The following is a 24,893-nucleotide window of genomic DNA, read 5'->3' as shown; positions in this document are numbered from 1 at the left end:
GGAAAGAACTTAGCAAAGCATTTCAGAGGGCCGTAGAAGAGACAGGTAGCAGTATTACAATGATATCTGTAAAGATATCGAAGATGGAAACAGGCATGAAAAAACAAGGAAAGTCTTTCAAAAGAGCTCTGAACTCAGAAAAAGATTCCAACCTCAAATTGGTATGTTAAAGATAGTGCAAAGAAGGTCAAACATAGATAGGAGTATATTGAAATTCTCAACAGTAGAAATGTCAACATCCAAGCTACCTTAGGAGACGCTCCCTATTTACAAGAACTTCCAGTACTAGAAGATGAAGCTAGGTCAACACTCTGACCATTACCAGGTTGAAAGTTTACAGAAATTGATGGGGTATCTACAGAAATATGGCAAGCACCGGAAGAAGAATCTGTTAAAGTTCTGACCAAGCTACGCCAGCAAATCTGGAGAATGACACAGGGGCCAAGAGATTGGAAGAGGTCAGTATACATACCTTACCAAAGAAAGAAGATTTAACAGTGTGCAGATTAACACACAGCATCCTTAATTTCACATATATATTATATATTATATAAACATATATTCACCATATTATATTATGTTATATTATTATATAAACACTCCTCAATCCCATTATTAAAAAAGATAAAATGCATAAACAAGGTCAAGGAAAAGGATCGGCGAGGCGGCTCTTCTGGGGGAGAAGCACTTTCCATTTCAAAGCAGATGCGAACTTCATAGATACATATTTAAAGGGCCAATTCCTGCTAGAAAGAGGCTTCTCTCCCCCACGTGGGCCGGCACTAACATCTGGAAGGCGCACGTCCAAAGGCGGGGGAGGCGCTCCCGGCGTGGAGCTCCGGCTTCTGGGAAGGAAGGGGCGGCGCCCAGCGGACCCGGGCGCTTCCAAGCAGGCGCGCGCGGTCTGCCGGTGAAAAAGGGGGATACGATCGCGGCGGCGCGGACTTGCCCCCGGACGGCAAGAGCAACATGGAAGTGTAAGATGGCGGGCGAGCTGGGCTCCTTTAGGCCAGCAAAACTTGCCTCCCCTGAAAGGGGGAAAGCGGGAGGCGGGATTACTGTAGGCACTCAAACACAGAGAGGAAGGAGAAACACCGGGCGTGGTGTAAACGGCATTGCAGCCGGTGCTTCGCTCTCGCGCACGCGCTTCCCCGAGTTGTTTAAAGCCTTCGCGGTTGCTTCGATCTCCTGCAAATGCGACTCCTCCTCTTCCCCTGGCCTTTTTTTTTTTTATCGGTGAGGGTTGTGCGTACGCGGCCCGCTGGTTAGTTCACGGTTCAGCGTTCTCGTGCAAGCCCTGGAATTGAGACGATTAGGTAGCCAGACTATTTGTGTCGGACAAGCCCAGCTATTGGCTGTTGTTGTTTATTCGTTTAGTCGCTTCCGACTCTTCGTGACTTCATGGACCAGCCCACGCCAGAGCTTCCTGTCGGTCGTCAACACCCCCAGCTCCCCCAGGGACGAGTCCGTCACCTCTAGAATAGCATCCATCCACCTTGCCCTTGGTCAGCCCCTCTTCCTTTTGCCTTCCACTCTCCCTAGCATCAGCATCTTCTCCAGGGTGTCCTGTCTTCTCATTATGTGGCCAAGGTAGTTCAGTTTTGCCTTTAATATCATTCCCTCAAGTGAGCAGTCTGGCTTGATTTCCTGGAGGATGGACTGGTTTGATCTTCTTGCAGTCCAAGGCACTCTCAGAATTTTCCTCCAACACCACAGTTCAAAAGCATCTATCTTCCTTCGCTCAGCCTTCCTTATGGTCCAGCCCTCGCCGCCATATGTTACTACGGGGAACACCATTGCTTTAACTATGCGGACCTTTGTTGTCCGTGTGATGTCTCTGCTCTTAACTATTTTATCTAGATTGGTCATTGCTCTTCTCCCAAGGATTAAGCGTCTTCTGATTTCCTGACTGCAGTCAGCATCTGCAGTAATCTTCACACCTAGAAATACAAAGTCTTTCACTGCTTCTACATTTTCTCCCTCTATTTGCCAGTTATCAGTCAAGCTGGTTGCCATAATCTTGGTTTTTTTGAGGTTGAGCTGCAAGCCAGCTTTTGCACTTTCTTCTTTCACCTTGATCATAAGGCTCCTCAGTTCCTCTTTGCTTTCAGCCATCAAAGTGGTATCATCTGCATATCTGAGATTGTTAATGTTTCTTCCAGCGATTTTAACTCCAGCCTTGGATTCCTCAAGCCCAGCATGTCGCATGATGTGTTCTGCGTACAAGTTGAATAGGTAGGGTGAGAGTATACAGCCCTGCCGTACTCCTTTCCCAATCGTAAACCAGTCCGTTGTTCCGTGGTCTGTTCTTACTGTTGCTACTTGGTCGTTATACAGATTCTTCAGGACGCAGACAAGATGACTTGGTATCCCCATACCACTAAGAACTTGCCACAATTTGTTATGGTCCACACAGTCAAAGGCTTTAGAATAGTCAATAAAACAGAAATAGATGTTTTTCTGAAACTCCCTGGCTTTTTCCATTATCCATTGGATATTGGCAATTTGGTCCCTAGTTCCTCTGCCTTTTCTAAACCCAACTTGTACATCTGGCAATTCTCGCTCCATGAATTGCTGAAGTCTACCTTGCAGGATCTTGAGCAATACCTTACTGGCATGTGAAATGAGTGCCACTGTTCGATAGTTTGAACATTCTTTAGTGTTTCCCTTTTTTGGTATGGGGATAGAAATTGATTTTTTCCAGTCTGATGGCCATTCTTGTGTTTTCCAAATTTGCTGGCATATAGCATGCATTACCTTGACAGCATCATCTTGCAAGATTTTGAACAGTTCAGCTGGGATGCCGTCATCTCCTGCTGCCTTGTTATTAGCAATGCTTCTTAAGGCCCACTCAACCTCACTCTTCAGGATGTCTGCCTCTACCTCACTGACCACACTGTCAAAGCTATCCCCGATATTGTTATCCTTCCTATACAGGTCTTCCGTATATTCTTGCCACCTTTTCTTGATCTCTTCTTCTTCTGTTAGGTCCTTGCCATCTTTGTTTTTGATCATACCCATTTTGGCCTGGAATTTACCTCCAATGTTTCTAATTTTCTGGAATTGGTCTCTTGTCCTTCCTATTCTATTGTCTTCTTCCACTTCCACGCATTGCTTGTTTAAAAACAATTCCTGATCTCTTCTGGCTAACCTCTGGAATTTTGCATTTAATTGGGCATATCTCCCCCTATCGCTGTTGCCTTTTGCTTTCCTTCTTTCTTGGGCTACTTCTAGTGTCTCAGCAGACAGCCAGTTTGCCTTCTTGGTTTTCTCTTTCTTTGGGATGTATTTTGTTGCCGCCTCCTGAACAATGTTGCGAACTTCTGTCCAGAGTTCTTCCGGAACCCTATCTACTAAGTCCAGTCCCTTAAATCGATTCTTCACCTCCACTGCATATTCCTTAGGAATATTAGTGAGCTCATATCTAGCTGATGTGTGAATCTTCCCTAATCTCTTTAGTCTGATCCTAAATTGTGCAAGAAGAAGTTTGTGATCTCAACTACAGTCAGCTCCAGGTCTTGTTTTTACCGACTGTATAGATGTCCGCCACCTTTGGCTGCAAAGGATGTAATCAATCTGATTTCGGTGTTGTCCATCTGGGGAAGTCCATGTATAAAGCCGTCTCTTAGGTTGTTGGAAGAGAGTGTTTGTTATGCAGAGTGAGTTGTCTTGGGAAAATTCTATCAGCCTATGTCCTGCTTCGTTTTGTTCTCCCAGGCCATACTTACCTGTAATTCCAAGTGTCATTTGACTGCCCACCTTAGCATTCCAGTCTCCTGTGATGAAAATGACATCTCTTTTAGGTGTGTTGTCCAGTAGGTGCTGCAGATCCTCATAGAACTGCTCTACTTCAGCTTCTTCAGCATCTGTGGTTGGGGCGTATATTTGGATCACTGTGATGTTAGATGGCTTGCCGTGAATTCGAATTGAGATCATTCTATCGTTTTTTGGATTGTATCCAAGCACTGCTTGAGCCACTTTACTATTAATTATGAAGGCTACTCCATTTCTTCTGTGGTCCTCTTGTCCACAGTAGTAGATCTGGTGGTCATTTGATGTGAAGTCCCCCATTCCAGGCCATTTCAGTTTACTGACGCCCAAAATGTCTATCTTTAATCTTGACATCTCACCAATAACCACATCCAATTTGCCCTGGCTCATAGATCTTACATTCCAGGGTCCAGTGGTATGTTGATTTGCCGTTTACCACTAGCACCATCGGCTGCTAGCTGTCCTTTTGGCTTTGAGCTAGCTGCGTCATCGCATCTGGGGCTAGTTGAACTCATCCTCTGTTCCTCCCCAGTAGCATTTTGACCATCTTCCGACCTGGGGGTCTCATCTTCCGATGGTATACCGACATATCTCTGGTTGTCCTGATCCATTTAGTTTTCACGGCAAGGAATACTGGGGTGGGTTGCCATTACCTTCCCCAGGGATCGCATTTAGTCTGACCTCTCTGTCATGACCTTCCCGTCTTGGGTGGCCCTTCGCGGTTTAGCTCATGGCATCATTGAGGTGCTCAAGCTCCAGCACCACGACAAGGTAACGATCCTTTGCTGAAGAGCTATTGGCTAGTCCTTCAATATTGCAAGAGAGGATGGAGTAAGGTAAAGGTTTGGGTCGAGCCTCACTGCTGGTGTCTTCATGGATACAGCTGTAGAGGCGGGTTGGCCACAGTAGGGAAGTTGTCTTTTAACCTCATTTTTTTAAAAAAAATTATTGGTCTTGCCTACAGCCCTGGCATTTCCTGGTGGTCTCCCACACAAATAGTAACAGGTCTGACCCTTCTTAGTTTTTTGGCACCAGCCAAGTTCAGTTGCATACTTCTGCCTGCTGTGATAGAGGATGGCTTGGGGAATACACATATCAGCTACTATTTTTTCTGTGGTTTTTTTCCCTCACCATTTCGTAACCCAAACTTGTGATCTATTTTGTCACTTTAGAAGTTTGGGGGGAACATGGGAGGAAAACAGTTTTCTGTATATGCAAACATTTGTATATTTAAATAAGTACACACTGCTGTTCCATGCATTCATGAAAAAGCACATAAATGAAACACAACTCAAAAAAAAACACCTTGCAATATCATCCAGGTTACAAGTTAAAAAGTAATTACTATATATACAAAAGTAGTTCATTTAGTGGGGTTTGCTTGCTCCCTTGCAGCATTGTACTGGTAGGCAGGCATCTGGGAGAATAAGACCCAATAAAAATAAATAAAAGATTTCAGTGCAGTTTTATAAGAATTTTCTGATCAATAGTTACCCATAAGCAATTTATAGACACCATTGGTGACCAAGCAAGCAGAAAGTTATATGCATTATTGTTTTTTATCTGAAGATTTCAAACTGATTAAACCAGAATAAAAATTACAGGAGGGATTTGGTTTGGGCGATAGTTCCTAGAATTGGGCATCAATTTCAAGGCACGTGTTGGTTCTCCAAGGCGTTCCAGGAGCTGAAGTGCCAGAAGAGATGCCTAGAGGGCATTGGAGTGTGTTGGGGAAAGATGAGTAAGGAATCTGACTGAGCATGAGTAACAGCCCACGGTGGGCATTATACTGTGGCGTTAAGAGGGGCAAAACATTATTTCTCTGCTTGTATTATGTCTGCAGAAAGCCATCTGGCAACCCTGTTTAAGGTGACGGTTTCCTGCTGGGCAGGGACAGGCCACAGGACCATCTGCAGGGCCACTGTGAGGAATATTCTAGCTATCCAATGGATGAAGTCACTCAGATCTGCTTGGAGTTGGATTCTGACATTTGAGGTGCCTGAGGCATGGTCTCATGGATTTAGATGGGGTGAGCTTGAACTGGGATTTAGATAGAGTCAGCTTGAGTCTGTGAAGTGGACAGGACAGGAAGTGGACAGGGTCTTTGGGATCCCCCTCCTGGCTTGTGAAGGCTGCTTAGGAGGTGACCTGTTCTTGGGTCTATGTGTGATTGTGTTGTCCTCCTTGAGAGAAGGGGTTGGTTGGCCAGCCTTGAAAGAGGAGGGGTTACATTCCCTCCTTAAGAAGACATTGCTGGACTTAGTGGTTCTGGACAATTTAGGTATAGTCTCCAATCATCCCTTTTTAGGGAAGATTATTCAGAAATGGTGGGACTGCAGCTCCAGAAGGCCCTGGAGGAAACAGATCATCTGAACCTTTTTCAGTCAGAGTTAGGACAACAGCAATTGCACTACCTCTGGTAGAGCTGGGGTGTTGGTGGTTCACCTTGCTCTCTCAGCAGTTTTTTGATATCAATCATAATACCCTTCTGGACCACCTACGGAGATTAGGAGTGAGGGTCACCATTATACAGTGGTTCGCCTTTCCTTGGGGGCATTTCCAGTCAGTGTTGATTTGGGGAGAGAGATTGAGGCTGAGGCCCCTAGTCTGTGGGTGCCTCAGGGCTCTATGCCCTGAGGTGAGGAGAGCCTTCATCTGATGTGCCAGTTGACCATGTTCCTGGACCGGGCTGGTGGTGGTGGTGGTGGCTTCCAGATAGTCACTGATGCCCTAGTTACTTCATGTGTCGACTGTTGCAATGAGCCCTTGAAACTGCAGCGGGTTGTAGTGTTGATCCCAATGTTGAATGCTTCCAGTCTTCTGGGATTGGATGACTCTCTAAATGTAATAAATCAATTGTACTATTTAATTTGAAAGATGTATTGGGCATGTTTGGGAACATTAATTTGAATTATCCTAAAGCTAAAACCCTCCATTGTGTCTTTGGAGCAAAAAGCCTGAGGACTGTGATAGAAATGGATGGGGACTCCCATTTCTTACAGACTGGTCTTTAAATATGTATATTTCTTCAGAAGTCCCACAATTTTTTGTTCACCTCCCTAGTAGGAGTATATTGGATTGTATCCAAAGAGAGGAAAATCTCAACTGGCATCATGCTTACCACTTTGATGCAGTGATAAAGATGGCAAAACATTTAAAATAAATTCATGTGGGCAGTGGTGTATCCAGCAGACAAGCATACGGACCAAATTACCTCCTCAAATCTTCTGAAACAATGCAACATTTGTTCCAGAGTGAGCCAACTCACTTGTCTTCTGTGTTTTGGATTAATTGAGAATAATTCTCTGTGGATCTGTTTTCCCTTTTGATTATTTTTCCTTACAATGTTGATAGGTGTTGGGCATGGGGAAGTCAGAAGGGGTTTCTCCAGATGTATATGGAACACAAAGACCTTCAGACAAATTAAATACTGTATGTCCATCAACAAAAAAAGAATAACACTTTACATGAAGTGATTGTGTGTGTGTGAACAGACTTGCAGTAGCTTTCCTTGTATCGGCACAGTGCAATGAGAACGCCAACTCGGCATATTTTCAGAAGGGGCTCCCCTTTCTCATCCACTCAACCAGTACATTGTAAAGACAACATTAGAGCCTGTGGAAGTTTGTGGAAAAGGTGTTGAACTTGTTTGAAAGTGATGAGTGCGGTGGTTCTATTCAAACAGTCGGCTGTGCTTGACATAATGCATTGTACTTTTTAAGTATGTTGCAACAGGAGACCTGAAAACAGCATCATTCCCTTCTGTTGTAAAAGCTACTGATACTTTCTGCTGCCTATCCAGCTGCACTCATTGTCCTGAGGATGTACAGCTTTCACTGCTTTGTGATAAGTGAATGTGATTTTTTAAAAAAGAAATCTTGATTTTTTAAAAATTGATTTTCTGAAAATAAAATGATTTTATTTGCTGTTAAGTGGAATGTAGTTCAATAGCAAAAAAGAGCAAGCTGGTCCACAGCAAGCTGTTGTAAACAGATTTGGTTTCAGTAGTCTTTATAAGTTAGGGCACACTTTTCCTTTATTCCAGTTTACATGCAGTTTTAAAAATGATTTATAAGTAAAATCCTTCCTCAAATCAAGCTCAGCTCCATGCCCATGTTCCTTTCAACCTGTAGAAGAAAGTTATGGCTTTTTAAGGTAGCTTCTCTGTATGCGTCCTGTTAAGGCAGTGTTTTTCAACCTTGGCAACTTTAAGATGTGTAGATTTCAACTCTCAGAATTCCCCAGCCAGCCCTGCTGGCTGGGGAATTCTGGGAGTTGAGGTTCACACACCTTAAGGTTGCCAAGGTTGAGAAACACTGTGTTAAAGTATCATTGTACTTACAGTCTCTTTGGGTTTTTTTCTATAGGAAAGATGGAAATGCGGCCCTTCTCAGCAATTATGAGGTAAAATGATTTGTTCTATGATTTTACTGGTCTGAAAAGTTACAGGTAAGATGAATTTTGTTTTCATGGCTGTATTGTAAGTCAATAGATCTGGATGGCGTTAAGTTAGGGAAGTTTTTCTAGAAGTGAACTTGCTCTGTGTCCTCCACCATTATCTGAGGTTGCAGTTGACGGGCATGAGGACAAGACCTCCTTCATGATGGAGCCTAGATTAGTACTGCAAGAGTTCTGGACTGGCCAGTCCCTTTCTGTTTATTCATGTATTTCCTTAATTGATGTCTCCTCTGCTCACTTATTTCCCTCTTAAGATACTGACATCTCTCTTTGCTTTGTTGTGTTTAATAATCGCAAAAACTGAAGCCATAGACTTACTGTTACATTTATTAATGGAAATTATAAGGCACCATGGGAAATCTACTGTTGAATGAAAATAGGCTCTGTAAATATTGCACTTTCTTTTTTTAAATAAGAATTTTATCAATTTTCCAAATATAATTAAAATACAGAATATAGAACCAATAGAGTACAGGTCTAAAGAAAAAAGTAAAACTATAAAAGTGCAGAACAGAGAGAGAGCAGAAACAGAAAGTGACTTCTGACCTTCTCCAATACAGATATGAATACATTTACAAGTATAATCTCTTACCATTAGTTAAACCTTAGTAACATTATTTCTATCAAATCAAGCCATTTAATCATTAAAACCCAAAATCAAAACTTCATTTTCTTCTGACACAAGCAAGTAGTCTAAAATAAATATTGTACTTTCTTAGTGTTGGAAAAGAACATTCAGAACATACCTCTGTCCAGTAATAAATGATTGATTATGATAATTTAAAGGGTGGCCATTTTAAAGGAGGGTTGCTAGATTGCCAGATGAATTATGGATCAGCAAAGGGTTGCTGATTTCCATTGTTTAATACTGATAACAAAAAGCTATTTTCTTTCAAATTAGCTGAAATCAAGAATGCTTAAAAACAGTAACAACAGAATTAGCAGTGTGGAAGCTCCAGTTATGCTACTGAAAGAAAATCCTTGAGCTGAATACATTCTTGGGGGCCTCTTTTTCTGCAGTTCTTCTGTCCATTTTCTTGAGCAGCCTTTCTCGGAGGACCTGGAGGAACCCTTGAAATATTTTTCAGGGAACCCCTGCACATTCAGGCTCAAATATAGGCCAGAAATTACAAAATTATTATATTCATGTCATGTGTAGGCCTATATATATGCATTAACAGTGATCTTAAAATAAAGAGTGAAATTTACCTCTTTAATGTGAAGTTGGCCAAATTTGAAATAATTTTTAAAATAAATCGTGATCTCCCAGGGAACCCCTAGTGACCTCTCGTGGAACCCTGGGGAGCTCTGGTTGAGAAATGTTCTTGAGGAACTATTCAGCTTCAGGATGCATTTAACTGATTGCTAGAGAGTCTAGTGAAACCTAAAATAGGTTTCACATGTCTAAAGTCAGGGGTTATTTGATTTTAAATATTTGGAAACTGATTGGCTTATTGGAAAGGATTCTCCAGTGTCTCCTAATTATTTATTTAATTTATATGAAAAGACTTAGATGGCTGTCCATCTTATATACAGTGACCCTGTGTAATGGTATGTGGGAATGACCTTGGGAGAAGGGAGGAATAGCTGCAGACTAGACACCAGTTGGATAAGAGGCAGCTGAGCCTGCAGAAGGAATGGGGACACGGCAAATATCTCAGAAGGGACCCTACCTAGTTTCTTGGGCTGTAAGGGTGAGAGGGGAGAGATGTACTTTCAGACTGCAAGATTCTGTTACTGTAACCTTACAATAATGTTAGAGCTAGTACTTCTGGGTGTGCATTTTGTCTGGACTACCTCGCAGGGCTGACAGCCCAGATGGCTCACAAGGGCACAGTAAAACATGAAATAACCAGAAAACCAGCATTAAAACAACTCCAGGCCCCACAAAACAAAACTCCCACACACCTGTGCATCCACATTTACTGGGCCCCAGCCTCATCTTAGCCCAACACTTGGGGAAGAACCAGTTATTTAAGGCCCTCCAGAAGGCTAGATCAGCAGGGGCATGCCATATCACAGGGGAGAGGGTAGTTGAGTCCTCAAGATGGCCTTCTACCACATTAAAATGTTGCTTCAGAGTTCTGAAGATGTTTAAAGCTTCTTAACAAAGCTGTTCCCTCCCTGCCAGGTCTACAAGCTGCTGACTGATCTGAAGCAGCAGCGCCGAGAGACTGGGAAAAGCAAGCAGAGTGCTGGCCAGCAGAATCTAAACACAATCATGTATGAAGTAAGTAAAAAAGGTATCAGGAGAGATTGTGTGCTTTATTGCATTCTTCCCTCCCCATCCCGCCTGCATACTTCCATGGACAGGAATCTTTTATAATCCTGCTATCTACTAAAGCAGCATTTCTCAACCATGGCAACCTTAACTTGGGTGGACTTCATCTCCCAGAATTCCCCAGCCAGCATGCATGTTGGGTGGTCCCCAAAAGGAAGAGAAAAAATATTCAAAAGAGAAGCACAATTTGCTTTTTCCTGTTCTCACACAACATAATCTCCTGTAGCTCAGTGACATCCATCCATCAAAACATTTCACTTCCTAAACCTTATTTCATATTCCCTGATAATTTATCTTGTCCTTTTATATTTCCTCTAGCAATAGTGATGCGCATTATCAGATGGGGATTATGGAAAATATTTTACCATCCTAAGACTGTTCACCCTTGAGTTGCCTGAGTTCCTAATGTGGCTAAAAAATGTGTCTGTGGATTTTATCTAATTTTCATTAGGACTGAAAATTCGAATGAGAATGGAGCCTCCCTCCACCTCCCCACCCTCCAGTTAGATCACACTGCTAAAATCTGGTTGCAAAATATTAAAATATAGCAACACAACATTTTAAATGAAATAGATTGTTATGTTTTAAATGAAATAAATTGGATCTTTGTGAAGGTCATTTCTCTTGTCTCAAAAAGAACCACAAAACAAAAAATCTTGGCCTTACATGCCCACAGTGATAATGTCATTTACAGCATTTGAAAACTGAGAAAGAAGTGTCACCCCCAGCTGCAGACGGCCTGCTTCAGGGCAGTTGGAATAATATGGAAAATTTCTTTTTCTGCCCTTCTAGACACTGAAATACATATCTAAGACACCATGTAAGTTCCAGAGTCCTGAGGTTGTAAGAGATTTCCTCATAGCACTGAAAAATCACAAGTTAACAAAGTAAGTATAAATTGTACCATGCTACACTGGATTGGAATTGTTTGTCTTGAATTCTATTTATCCCAGCTATTCATAATTATATTGCGGAATTATTTAGGTTCATAAAAATACTTTTAGTTTAGGCCTGGGGATCCCCTGGTGGCAGGTAGCCCGCACGTTGGCAGGGATGTGATACCATCCCTGACCCTCGCTGCATCCCTTGCGCACCCTTGCCATGCCACCCCCACATACCCCTCACTTCCTCCCCCACTGAGCAGCAGCCACTTACCTGCCTGCCAGCCTGGGACTTGCAACTTCCTGCCAGCTTCCCCACTGACTTTGTTTGCAAGGGAACTATATTCACAACAGCTTCTTTTTTTAATTTAATGGGCAAACATTCAGAAATTTAAATTTTAGAAGCTGAGAAAAATAGACAAGTATTCAAAAGACAAGCTAAGCATTTAGACTGCAAATATGGATCTGGAAATGTTTCTTTGCCACTTCTCTCTGCTAAACTCCCTCCAAAACTTACTAATATTAGATACATAGTAACCCCTTCACAGATTTGTTTCTGCTCCTAAATCCTTCAAAATAGTCAATTTGGTTCGATTTAGGCCAATACATTTGGCCTAAAAAAATTATAACAAAATAAAAGTCTCTGTGAAGGTGAATTGTAGGAATTGTTACAGTCCTCGTCAGATTGCAAACAGTAATGTCTTTCTGAGCATTCAAGTGTTCTGGGTAATTGTTCTTGATAATCCTTATTACCATTTCTCCCAGTGGTGTCTGCAGCAAACTGTGATGTCCTCAAAATGACAACAGATGCACGCATAGTGTAATCACAGTAATACTGCGACTCACTACTTGCCCCAGACATCCTGATGTGTATAAGTAATCATGGCATTTGCATGGTTACATCATCATACACTTTGTCATTTGCTACCCTTCTGACCCCTCCAGCAGGTGGAGAAGCCTGCATAAAGGCATCCAGAAAACGTAGGGCTCAGCTGAAGCTAAGGGCTCTCTTCATGTTTACAGTCAGAGTTAAGTATCTGTGGTTCTACTTGCATTGCTAAAAAAAAAAAAGAAGCCCCAGCTTGCTTGGCCAATGCTGAGTGCTGGTAAAGAGTTATGGGGAAGCACATCTGGAGGCCGCACATTCTCCATCTGAGTTTACATTGCTTAGTCAGTTATACATGTAGGACTCTCATCCAGCTTCTATAGAGCAGAAGTCACTAAGTAGGTACCTCTAGATGGCGCCCATTGACAATATACTGTAATTGGAGTCTCATAGGAAGGCCAGCTCACACATGAGATCTTAAAAAGATTTTGACCATTTTTTTCTTTTTCTTTTTTAAAATACTGTAAAACATTGAAATATTGTAAATATTTTTATTTTCAAAAAATATTTTTATATGATTTTTATTGGCTGGCTGGCAATTTTGGGCATTTGCAATCTACATACATCTGGAGGAGATCAAGAAAGTAAAATCTTCTCGGATAATCAAGCCAGACTGTACCATAACTCAGTAGGACCTGCTCAGCTGGAGTTCAGCTCAGAGTGGATCTGAATGATTTTACCCAACAGATGCCTTGAATAATCCTCAGAGCAGCCCATCAGATGATCTTCTGACCCATCCCTCCCTAACAGGGATTGAATCACTTTGTACAGGGCTGTCAGACAGCAATCCATGGACACAATAAAATGGGGAAAATAATTACATTTTGCCCCTGTTTATCATATACTCCTTAATAAAGGCTCTCCCCCATGTTCAGTCAGGCTCTTCGTCTTCTCCAGAAGTGCTCTAGGCAACTCTTCCTGCTATTTCATCTCTATTTGGTGATGTTACACCATAATATAAATTCCTGAACTCTGTCTCTGTTCTTTAAAAAAAACCAAATGTGTATAAGTATAGTAGTAATTATAAATTCAGCCTAGATTATGTTTTCATTAAGTTTAAATGTTATTCACAGAAAGTTATTTTTATAAATAACTCATGGTTGAAAAAAATTAAACTGGTTTAAATAATTGTTTTACATAAAAGTGATAGAATTTTATCCAGCTGTTGATACCAAAGAAGTTGGACATCCCCCAGCTTCTGCCACTCTTGGTAACCAAGGATGTGAAACTGACACTTAATGGTTTCATTGTGCTGCACAGGATTTTGACATACTTTTTCAGCCCTTTGGGACTATCCTAAGGAAACAGCATTTTAAAACCTGGGTTCAGAAAGAGTAGTGTGTTGCAAACGTTCCTGAACAAAGGGTCATTGAGGTTTTAAAACTTACAGACCAGTAAATTCCAATGGATTACAGAATGTCTGTTTTCGAGCCCCCAAATTATTTCATTCTTGACTGCCATACTTCTCTTCTGAGGCCCGGCTATAAGCAAGACACCAAATTACTTTGGATGTTCTGTGGCCAAGGTTGTGTTATGATGTGGACCATTCCTGTGACCAGAATCCCTAAATTATATATATTTATGTCCTTTGCTTGGGTACAGGGCAGAAAAGCTGCAACTACTCAACCACAGGCCTGCAACTGCCGTTGAAATCCAGCTGGTAAGTTATATAGCTGCCTTCTGAAATGCTGCTTTGAACACTGAAATTCAGTCCAGATCTTTCAATTTTCTAACACTGGTGGGATTGATACTACTCTTTCTCTGGCTGTTCTTTCTTCTTGCCTTTGTCCTGATCTTTAGCCTGTTTTACTGTTTACTCTGGCTGTGGAGCAGTTGCAGCCACAGTGGCATAAAAATATATTTGATGGGATGAAATCATGGACAGTAGGATCCAGAGCCATGTGAGCAGCTACACCTGTTCAGATGCAATGGAAGTGGGCAAAGCCAACAAGGAGCAGCAGCTGCTAGGAGGAGTTATTGCTATTGTTAAACTTTGGGATTCTATTGCTTTGGTCTTCATTTTGTCAAAAAAAGTTTGTTATTGCATCTTTGGTTTTGTATTGTAAACTGCCCTGGAAATTTATTAGAAGGTTGGAATGTAAGTTATCATAATATAGGTAAATATCAGCAAATAAACAGGAAGCCATAGAAAGTGCTGAAACAGAGTAATTCTATCCAGAGTAAATGTAAAAATAAATGGTCAGGAACAGACAGTGGGTTTCTTGACAGTTGTGCACACACACAAAGTAGTAGCTACTTAGTTTTGTAAAGGAGAGATTCACATCTTATTATACACAATACAGAAATCCAAATGTAACAGAGGGCAGGAAACACATACAATAAAATCAGGTGTTCGTGGAGGGCAATACGTCTGGAAGCCAGGCTGGTTCTGACAACCAGCTATGTGTTCAATTAATTAACATGTCATCAGGTCCATATTTTACTAATTAATAATCAGAATTTTGTGGGGTGCTTTGTCACATTTTTTGTTGAAATCAACATATACTGTATGTACAGCATTCTCCACCATCCCTGAAATAAGTTGTCTGATGAAAAATGAGATATTGCTAGTTTATCTTCTGGTAGTTAGCACATTTTAAGTGTCTTCAGAATGATCATTATTGACTCTAGAACCTTTCTAGCTTTGATGTTCTGCTAGCTGGTCTGTAATTCCCTAGATCCTCCTTTGTCTCTTTTGAAGACAGGGATCTTGTCCTCCTGGTACTTCACAGGTTCTCCTGGTTTTCTCAGATTTGACCAGACCATCAGCAAGATCCTTCATACCCTGCATTTCATCTGATCCTGGAGCTTTAAACTTATGCAGAGGAAATAGAAACATGGTCAGTCTCCAACCCTGTCCTTTTATCTTGTCCTTCACAGTTGTCTAGTTATTGTGTCATTGAAGAAGACTGAGACAAAATATGACTTAAGTGGCTCTGCTGCTCCTGTGTTACCTGTTATTCCATATTCACTTAGGCTAAACAATTTTTTTATCCGTTCAATCATGTCTGATTCTCAGAGACTGCCTGGATAAGTCTCTGCAGTTTTCTTGGCAAGGTTTTTCAGAAGTGGTTTGCTGTTGCTTCCTTCCTAGGACTGAGAGAGAGTGACTGGCCCAAGATCACCCAGCTGGCTTCATGCCTAAGACGGAACTAAAACTCACAGTCTCCTGGTTTCTAGCTGGATGCCTTAACCACTACACCAAACTGGCTCTCAAGGCTAAACATGCCAAGTTCCTTTATCTGCTCTTCCTAAAATTTAGCCTCCAAGCCGTCACCATCCTTGCTGCTCTTCTCTACACTTAATTTGCATCTGCCAGCTCTGAGGGGGAAGATAAAGTTCAAGCACTTACTTTAAGCTTTTCTAGCAATCCCCATTTTTAATTCCTTTTTTAGGAATTCACACTATTTAAGCTCTTTTTCCCATTAGCTTTTATGGCCCCAGACTCCTACTTACTATTTTTCTGAATTTATTAAAATTTGCTAAGTTCAAAACACGCAGTCAACTGAGTTCATTTCCTTTCCCTTAATCAAGAGCTCCAACATTACTTGGTCACTTTCTCTCAATATTCCCTGGTTTCCTTTATTTCTCCCCACCGCTTTCTTCTCCCCCACTCCCCTTCCACTTCCTCTCCGGGCTGTATCATTCAATGCTGACAAACCTTTGAGAGCTGCATAATAAATGGATATTGACTGATACAGCCTTGAGAACTGCAGACTCCCTAAGCAAATAAAATCTTCATTTTAGAGGAAAATGAACAGCTGAAGCAAACATTTTGAGGCGGTGCCTGCTCCTGCCGAAGATGTGGGATTGAAGATGTAGGTCATTGATTTAGCAAAAAGGCAATTCCTCCATCTGCTTTATTCCACTATTAAGGAAGTCCGTTAGTTAACAGGAGAGAGAAGGTAAAACCAAAGATCACTCTCAGCTTAATCTCCTCCATAAAAACATTTTGGCTCCAAAACACTTCCTTGGTACAGAGTCAAGGCTGTTGACTTTAACTGAAATAGGTGAAAATAATTCAGTGTTACAATCTGCTTTAGCTGTGTATCTTACCATTTTTATTATAGTGTCTGTCTTAATCTCTCTTTCAAGTATTTAAAAGTTAAGTGGGAAAAACAATCAATTCTACTTGCCTAGTTCAAAAATATTTACTTTACGTTTCCAAAGAGTTTGATGTTGTTGTTGTTATTCACTATTTAAAGAATTTATGTGCCACCCAACTTGAACAGTATGACCTGGCAGCTTACAACAAACAACAACCAACACAAAAAAATGACAATCAGCAATAAACAATAATAATTGGCAACCTGGCTCCCATTCATACTCTTTCCCAATGGGAACTTACATACCATCTTGGCCCCAGTTCCCAGAGAAAAGCCATGGTTTTGAAGTGTTTCTAAATGCTAACAGGGTTGGGGCCAACTGAACACTGGGAGGGGGAAGAAGATCATTGCAAAGAGCAGGTACTGTCATAGAAAAGTCATGCCTTCTGGGTCCCATCAGGTGAGCTTTGTTAGAATGGGTGGGGCAGGCAAATGTTCTTTGGGAGAGACGGTCCTTGTAAATTACCCGGTCCTGTGCCATGTTAGGAGAGAGAGTGATCAGGGCTTCCCAATCCAGCCACGGACACAACTGGTATACAAGACAAAATTGGGCAAAGGCCCTCCTGGCCACAACTGCCACCTGCATATTGAGCAGGAGCTGTGAATCCAGGAGGACCCCAGATGGCACCCTGTGTCAGAGCGGAAGAGTGCAACACTTCTGGAGCCAAAGATGTAAAATTTCCTGTTCTGGGATCCAATGTCTAAGCCATATTGGTAGCTTAGATACAAAAGGCTAAAGACCACAAAGCTGTTGCCTGCAGTGGGGGAAGTTTGTTTTTTCTCTGAGATAAGAAGCTTTACAGAGCATTAGCTAGAAACTGCTTGTTCAAAGAGGAAGGGACTTTGTTTGGTTACATGGTGTGATTAAGAATTTCCATTTGCTGTTCTTATCGTTATGATAAGCAAATCTAACGGGTGAGTATCTGCATCAGAAATTTATTCTCACTTCCAGTGACTTGCATTATATGCGTTGTTAGGGAAGAATAAAATTAGAACAATAATTTCCTGTTCAGTCATTCAGTTGCTTTTTACTCTTTGTGATGGACATCATTTTACTAGGATTGTCTGTCAATAACTGCTTCTTCAATTTTATGTAAGCTCCTAGTTGTATCATCAGTGATAGTATCTACTCACCTTGTCTTCTGTCAGCCTTTTTTCTGATTGCCTTCAATTTTTACAAGCATTTTGGGATCTTTTTTATACAGTTCTTCCATATGTTCACACCTTCTTTTCATTGTATCTTTTCTTCCCCAGTAGACCTTTGCATTCTTGGTCTATTATTGTGTCCATCTTTGCATATAAATTTATCTAATTTTTGTAAATATATTTTGTCCTTCCTATTCAATTGTTCTCTGTTTTTTTCATATTGCTTATTTCTGCCTTCACCTGTTTTCAACGCATAGCAGACAATTATTTTGCATTTCTGGATGTTTGTTTGCTTCATTGTTAATGATGCCATGGATTTTTTCAGGCAGTTATCAAATCTAATCCATTAAATCTATTCTTTATCTTCATTACAATACCAAAATAAATATGCTGACATATTATCTTGTTGGTCTGATGATTTTATTTGTTTTCTTTGGTTTAAGATGTAATACTGCACAAGAAGTTTGTGATATGAGCCATAGTCAGCACAGAGCTTGTTCTTGCTGATTGCATAGAATTTCTTAATTTTTGCTTTTAGAATATATTCTCAGTTTGATTTCAGAGTTGTCCATCTGGTGATGCCCATGTGTGGAGTCATCTTTTAGGTTCCTGGAAGAAGGCATTTGCTATAAACATTGAATTTTCTTGGCAGAACGATCTGTCTCCTCCTTTCGTTCATACTTGGCCAAAATTTCCCATCATTCCAGATGCTATTTCCAGCTTTAGTATTCCAGATTCCTATACTGTAATTAGAATTATGTCTTTTTTTTTTTGATGTACTGACATGGTGTTGCAAATTGCCATAGTACTGTTCGATTTCTGCTTTCACTGCATTTGTGTTTAGAGCATGCTAGGTTTATCTTAAGATTGACTGGCTTACCTTGGACTCAGATTGAGATCATCTCTCATTTTGAGGGTTGTATCCATGCACTGACTTTGATACCATTTTATTAATAATGATAGCTACTTGATTTCTTCAGTGAGATTCTCATCCATAATCTAATGCTTTTCTGATGTGAAGTGACCCATTCTAGTCCATTTCAGTTTGGTGATTTCCAGAATGTGAAAATTCAGTTTTGACATTTCTGCTCTGACATCAACTTTGCCTTAGTTCATGCTCTGACATTCCATGTGCCAATGGTATCCATTTCTTTGCAGCTTTGACCTTTCCTTTTGCTTCTGGCCAATCAGCAGCTGGACATCCTTTTGGCTTTAATCCAACCATGTAATAAGCATCAGTGCTCATGCCCTTAACTCTTGCCCAGTAGCTTGTTTGATGCCTTCCAAATTTCCAAAATCTTGTTGATGCTGTCCTGGTCGTGGATATCCATTTGATTTTCTTGGCAGAACGCTGGAGTAGATTGCCATTTCTTTCTTCAGTGGATTGTATTTAGTCAGAACCCTCATCTGTGGTGTGCCTGTCAAGGATGACCTTTCTGGGAGTATACATGTCCAGCAGTATAGTTCATAACGTAATTGAGAAATGCAAGCTGTTTCACGACAAGTAAAGATCCATGAAAGAAATAATAATGCCTCTCTGTCAATTCATGCTGCATCCCAAGTAGAGCAAGGCTGAACCTAAATAGCCCAATGTGAAAGGAAGTTCTTGAATTCTCCAAAACTCTCCATTGGAAAGGATGTTAAAAAGCAGGAGATGGGGAAAAAAAAACAAAGTTCCAGAAATTAGGATAAATGTTTCAATTATGAGGTCTGAGTTCAAAGATGTATCCAGATATTGGCAGTAACTTTGACTAATGCATTCAGTCAGTGCTTAGATGGGAAAGGCTCTTTGTCAATACCAACAGTCTTGTCTTCTGTAGAATGCCCTTCCTTAGCAGGTAAGGGAAGGGACAGTGGGCCAATCACTTAGAAGACATGATTAGTTTACTGTTTTCTGATGCATAGTGATTGATTTCATTTTAAATTAGTTTTGCTGAGCCTCCCTAATTTTTAAAGTTAATCACATAAGTAGTTTTTTTTAATCTGCTGCATAATGCCAACCATATTGTTTTAGAACAATCTTTTGCTGTGCCAGCTGGGAATTCTGAGAGTTAGGTCTGTCCTAAGGAGCTTGCAGGTTAACATGTACAGGTAGCCCTCGCTTAACGACCACAATTGGGACTAGAATTTTGGTTGCTAAGTAAAGTGGTCATTAAGCGAATCCAACCCAATTTTATGACTTTTTTTGCCACAGTCGTTAAGCAAATCACACGGTTCCCCATTGATTTTGCTTGCCCTAAGCCAGCCGGGAAGGTCGAAAATGACGATCATGTGACCATGGGACACTGCAATGGTCATAAATGCAAACTGGTTGCCAAGTGCCCAAACCGTGATCACATGATTACAGGGATGCTGCGACGGTCATAAGTGTGAGGACAGGTCGTAAGTCATTTTTTTCAGCACCGTCGTAAGTCCAAACTGTCACTAAACGAATGGTTATTAAGCGAAGACTACCTGTGAAAGGGTGATCAGAGCATATTGGCAGATACTAAATCATTGTCATTTTCAGATCGTGGAAGAAAGTGAGGAGAGGCTTACAGAAGAGCAAATTGAATCCCTTCTCCAGACAGTCACCAGCATGCTACCTGGAGACCCGGAACAGGAGCAGCAGCAGCAGCAGCAGCAACCCATGGTTGTGGAAGAGGAGGGAAGCCAGACGTAGGAGAAGTGTAAGCTACTTGAACTGCAGGAGACATCCTTCCCCAATTTTAGCACCAGGGAGAGTTGGCCAAACTCTTCATTTGCTGTGAGGATCTGCGGATTTTCCACTGTTTGCAGGATTACTACACAACATTGTCACTACACATTGTCATTTGTACACCATGGGTACATTATTATTTACAGTATAAACTCTTTAAGGAAAAAAACACTCTCGTTTTGTCATTTTGTGTGCTATAAGTGGGATATGAATCTGAGTTCATCCCAGGGCAGATGCCTCAGTTGGCTTCACAGTTTTCATGCGTATCTACCAGGAAAGTTTTACATGCCAATAGAATAGACATTGGCATTAGCCTAGCCCAACTTGTTTTGCCTAATGCGTGTTATAATGGACTTATAACATACATTCCAATTTTCTTACTTCATATTACTAAAAGGTAGGATCACATATAAAGTAGTAGATTGGTAATAGGTTAAAGCTGGCCAATGGAAGCACCTTCTCATGCAGTGTACTTTCTGACATGAACATGACCTTTCTCTCCTTGTGGGGGGAGATGGGCGGTGATAAAAATTTGATAAACAAACAAACATGTGCTCTGCCTCAAGAAAGTATGTTCATCGGCTTGAATGGCTTTCAGAAAACTTAGTTACAATCAGGGAGAAGCAGTGGGGAGGAGATAATGGTAGCTAAGTGAAACTCCGTAAGTGAGTCACTGTAACTGCTGAATATCAGACAGCTGACAGAGTCACCTTCATGCCTTGTTTGTCGCTTTCCAGCAACACCCTATATGCCTATTTTAAACAGTAGAACAGTCTTGGGCCAGATGGACTTTGTTCCAGTCCTCTTTTTATTCCATTTTTTCCCTGCTAGGTGCTCTGTTATGTTTTTTCTTTCCCGGGTCTCCTCCTTTGTTTCTCAGCTTAGGCCTTCACTCCTCAAGTCTTAGCCGTAATGTGTCCACTGTGGTTTTGGCAGATGTTGTTTGTAAACCATGGTCTGGGATAATTTTGTTGGGCAAACTCAGCCAATTGCTAAAGAAACCTGTGTATAGTCAGTGCTTATTCACTTGTACTCTGTCTTCCTCTCTTCCTTTCACTGTTCTGCCTCCAAACATCCATCTGGTAGCCTTGCACCCTCCCAACATTTGGGGGATTGAAGGAATCCAGTAACCAGTAGCAGGGGATTGAAGGAATTGTAGTCCAAAACATCTGGAGGACATCAGGTAGCTTAGCCCTGTTCAGTTTCTCAGTGTCCTGGGCACCTTCCCCCTTAATTTTTTCAAATTCTGGATTGTTCGCTTGCTTGAACATATTGACAGACTTAAAACACAAGGGACCTGTTTTACACTACATTATTTTATTTATATGAAAATTAAATGGGAGTGTCTGGCCAACCCTGCCTATGCAGTACAGTACCGAACCTCTGCCTACATCCCCTGTACAGTATTAGAACACCGCCAGCTTTTTGGAAAGTGTGTGTTTTAGGTTTGTGAAAACTTTGCAGCGAAAGGAACACATGGGAAAAATAGGCAAAAGTGTGTTTTAGTTTGAGATATGTATTCTCTGTTTATGAAGGCAACACCTTCAGGTGGCTAAAACTCCTTAACAGAAAAGTGGGCAGTTAATGATTACAGCTGCAGGCAAAAGTCCCTAAAGCAACTAAACCCTTCTTAGAAGTTTGGAATCAGCCCTTCCTCCTCTTGCCCCTCTGCAGGTGTGCCAGAAGGTGAAGAGAATTGTAGATAAGGAGCTCTCTCCTTGTTTCCTGTTCTGGTAGGTTGAAAACATATGCACGTGGAGAAGTATGTCCCGAAAGCAACAGTTCTGGCTTTCAAAGGGAACCTTCTCCCCATGCAGAGACTCCACTTACACCATGGTTTGTTAACAGCTAGGTGGATTCAAGCCACACACGCACAATGGCTTGATTGACATATCTTGCTAAGCGGGGATGGGGGGTACGTGCAACCCTTGAGCCCCCCTTTGACCACAATAGCCAGAAGTAAGCGGTGTGGTTTGCCATTTTGAGCCAAGATAAATGCAAATATTGTAAGCCCTGACTAGGGGTATCCATTTGGGGGTGGAGGTTAGGGGGGGTGTTTAAAAAGCAGGTGCTGGTTTTGACCTTTAAAGTCCTACATGGCATGGGTTACTTGAGGGACCGCCTCTCCCCGATTACATCTGCCTGTCCCACCAGATCCCGCAGACAGGGCATGCTGCGTTCCCATCGACCAGAGAGTTTCATTTGGTAGGTCCTAGGCGGTGGGCTTTTTCTGCTGTGGCCCCCACTTTATGGAACATCCTTCCCACTGACGTGAGGGGAATCCTCATCCCTTTTAGCTTTCTGGAGGTTCCTCAAGATCTGGTTGGGTCAGCAGGCCTGGGACCCCAGGGGACTGGTGAAATATTGAGATGGCTCCTATGTAATCAATACCTCTTCTTCAACTAATCTCTTATTCTGTTTTTTAGTTTTGTGCCTCTTATAATTTCAAAGTTTTTAATATTAATAATATTAATATTAATATTTGTATATTGAGCTTCTCCTGAAGCTCAAGGTGACATAATTAGCACTTGTGAGGTAGGCTGGGCCGAAAGAGTGATTGGCCTAAAATCACTCAGCTTCCATGGCGAAAGATGGATTTCTACAGTATATTGGCCACTATACCACATTGGCTCTCTTTTAAAACAAATAACCATGTAACATGATCTGTGAACATACTCACTTTTTAAAAAAATTTTGGTTGAAAGCCTTATTTTTCAAACAAATGTTTTTTCTTACACAAAAAGCACACATCTATCTAACAGATATCCATTCGCATGACTAATGGCTTTACCATCAGTTTAAATCTGAGTTCAGATTGGCAGAATTCTTTACATCAATATTGAGGAATGTCATTTATGCCCCCCCCAAAAGCATCTTAAAAACCAGTTGGTTCCGTTAGCATTTTCTAGATGATTAATCTCCTTTTCTATTTGTTTGGTTTCTTTTCTTTCTCTTTGTTCATATTTTATTCTTGATAAACCAATAAGCTTCCAGGGTGTACCTGAATGCTTTTAAATCTTGATATGCCTTTTAATTGTGGCAAGTACTTGACAGCTAAACCTAACTGTTATATTTGTATACATCTAGGATTACCAAGTGTTACGCTTAGGAACTTGTTAAGATTCTGTTAATGTAGCTTTACAATAAAGTAGAATTAGCTCATCTGGTCTTGTTTCCTGTCTGGTCTACCTAGTAAGGCTGACATCAATCTTGCAAGTCTGAAAGTACAATTCTCCTGCCTGTCTCCTTTACTGTAATGATTGCCTACTCTAATAGACTCAGACTCAAAAGCAGTAACTTAATGATATCTGATTTATTAAAGAATAGTATGCAAATACAGAGAAAGCTGAGAATGAGTAAAAGCACGCCAAATACAAACTAAAAACCCTCGGCTCAAACGTAATCCCTCCCCTCGCCCCGCCATTGCAAACTCCCCCCCCCCCCAGGTGCTGGTAACCGTTTCTGCTGATGTCCTGGGAAAGGAACCTTGAACATACAAGATAACCCAAACACATTCCAATCCAGCTGCTAACATATAACAATCCCACGAGATGGAATCCTCCTCCCCTCCCAGACGAAACACACATCAGCCAAATGACATGCGAAACGTTACGATGTAACGGTAACATTGGAATGGTGAACATGACATACCGCCCCCCAAAAAATATTAAGGAGCAGGTTTCAGAGGATAAGCCAGATGAAAGCGTCTAACTAAAACAGGAGATTGAACATCACGGGCAGACACCCACTCAGGGTGGGGAAAGTGTTTCCACCAAATGAGGTACTGCAGGGTGCCATGAAGTCTGTGAGAATCAAGGACCTCCTGCACCTCAAAATGTTGCTGTCCGTCAATCATGATCGGAGCAGGAGGTGGGGGTCGCGGATGCCAATGGTGGGAGTAATTGACAGGCTTGAGCAAGCTGCAATGAAAAACAGGATGTAAACATTTCAGATTGTGTGGCAAATCCAGTTTAAACGTGACAGGGTTCACAACTCCCACAATGGGAAAAGGACCAACAAACTTAGGAGCCAACTTCTTCAAGGGCTGAGGGGACTTAATGAACTTAGTGGAAAGGTAGACCTTATCACCAACTTTAAAAGCAGGTTGAAGGGCTCGTCGCTTATCAGCGTGCAGTTTATAGGCAGATTGGGCATCAGCCAACACCTGTTGAATCACTGGCCACGAATCAGCCAGGTGAGCTGCCCAATCAGAAGCGGAGCAGGGCTGTGTGGAGGGTTGAGGCAAGTCAGGAATGGGAACAAAGTCCCGGCCAAAAACAGTATGGAAAGGGGTGTGCCCCGTGCTCTGATGGACGGCGTTGTTATAAGCCACCTCAGCAAAAGGTAGCAGATCAACCCAATTGTCCTGCTGATAGTTGACAAATGCCCGCAAAAATTGCTCCAGGGTTGAATTAAGAGCCTCCGTAGATCCGTCAGTCTCCGGATGCGACGCAGTGGACAACGCCTGCTTGGTGCCCACCAGCTTCAAAAACGCCCTCCAAAATTGGGAAGTAAACTGTGTTCCGCGGTCCGTGATCAAGCGGGAGGGGCTCCCGTGAATCCGGTAGATGTGGACTAGAAAAAGGCGCGCCAATTGCTGTGCAGATGGAATGGAAGCACATGGAATGAAATGGGCTTGCTTAGAAAAGTAGTCCTTCACCACCCA

General features: G+C 41.7%; 2 protein-coding genes across 2 annotated transcripts in view; both read left to right on the top strand.

Moving 5' to 3' along the window:
• Positions 1-24,893, top strand: part of VKORC1L1 (vitamin K epoxide reductase complex subunit 1 like 1) — a 177,148-nt gene that overhangs the window by 84,795 nt on the left and 67,460 nt on the right. The window lies entirely within an intron of this gene.
• On the top strand, positions 867-20,398 carry CRCP (CGRP receptor component). Its single transcript, XM_063298581.1, has 6 exons — positions 867-977; positions 8,139-8,175; positions 10,361-10,459; positions 11,303-11,397; positions 13,880-13,937; positions 20,039-20,398. Exons 1-6 carry the CDS (start codon positions 970-972, stop codon positions 20,189-20,191), a joined length of 450 nt encoding a protein of 149 aa, XP_063154651.1. The 5' UTR covers positions 867-969; the 3' UTR covers positions 20,192-20,398.

This window comes from Candoia aspera, chromosome 1 (assembly GCF_035149785.1).
Source record: "Candoia aspera isolate rCanAsp1 chromosome 1, rCanAsp1.hap2, whole genome shotgun sequence".
NCBI classification, from domain to species: domain Eukaryota; kingdom Metazoa; phylum Chordata; class Lepidosauria; order Squamata; family Boidae; genus Candoia; species Candoia aspera.
Note: the sequence above shows the minus strand (reverse complement) of the source record. Positions and strands in the feature narration are given on the sequence as shown.

Coding starts and splice junctions, on each gene's coding strand:
- CRCP (XM_063298581.1), top strand. Junction 8,176..10,360: donor CCCTTCTCAGCAATTATGAG/GTAAAATGATTT, acceptor CCTCCCTGCCAG/GTCTACAAGCTGCTGACTGA. Junction 13,938..20,038: donor CTGCCGTTGAAATCCAGCTG/GTAAGTTATATA, acceptor TGTCATTTTCAG/ATCGTGGAAGAAAGTGAGGA.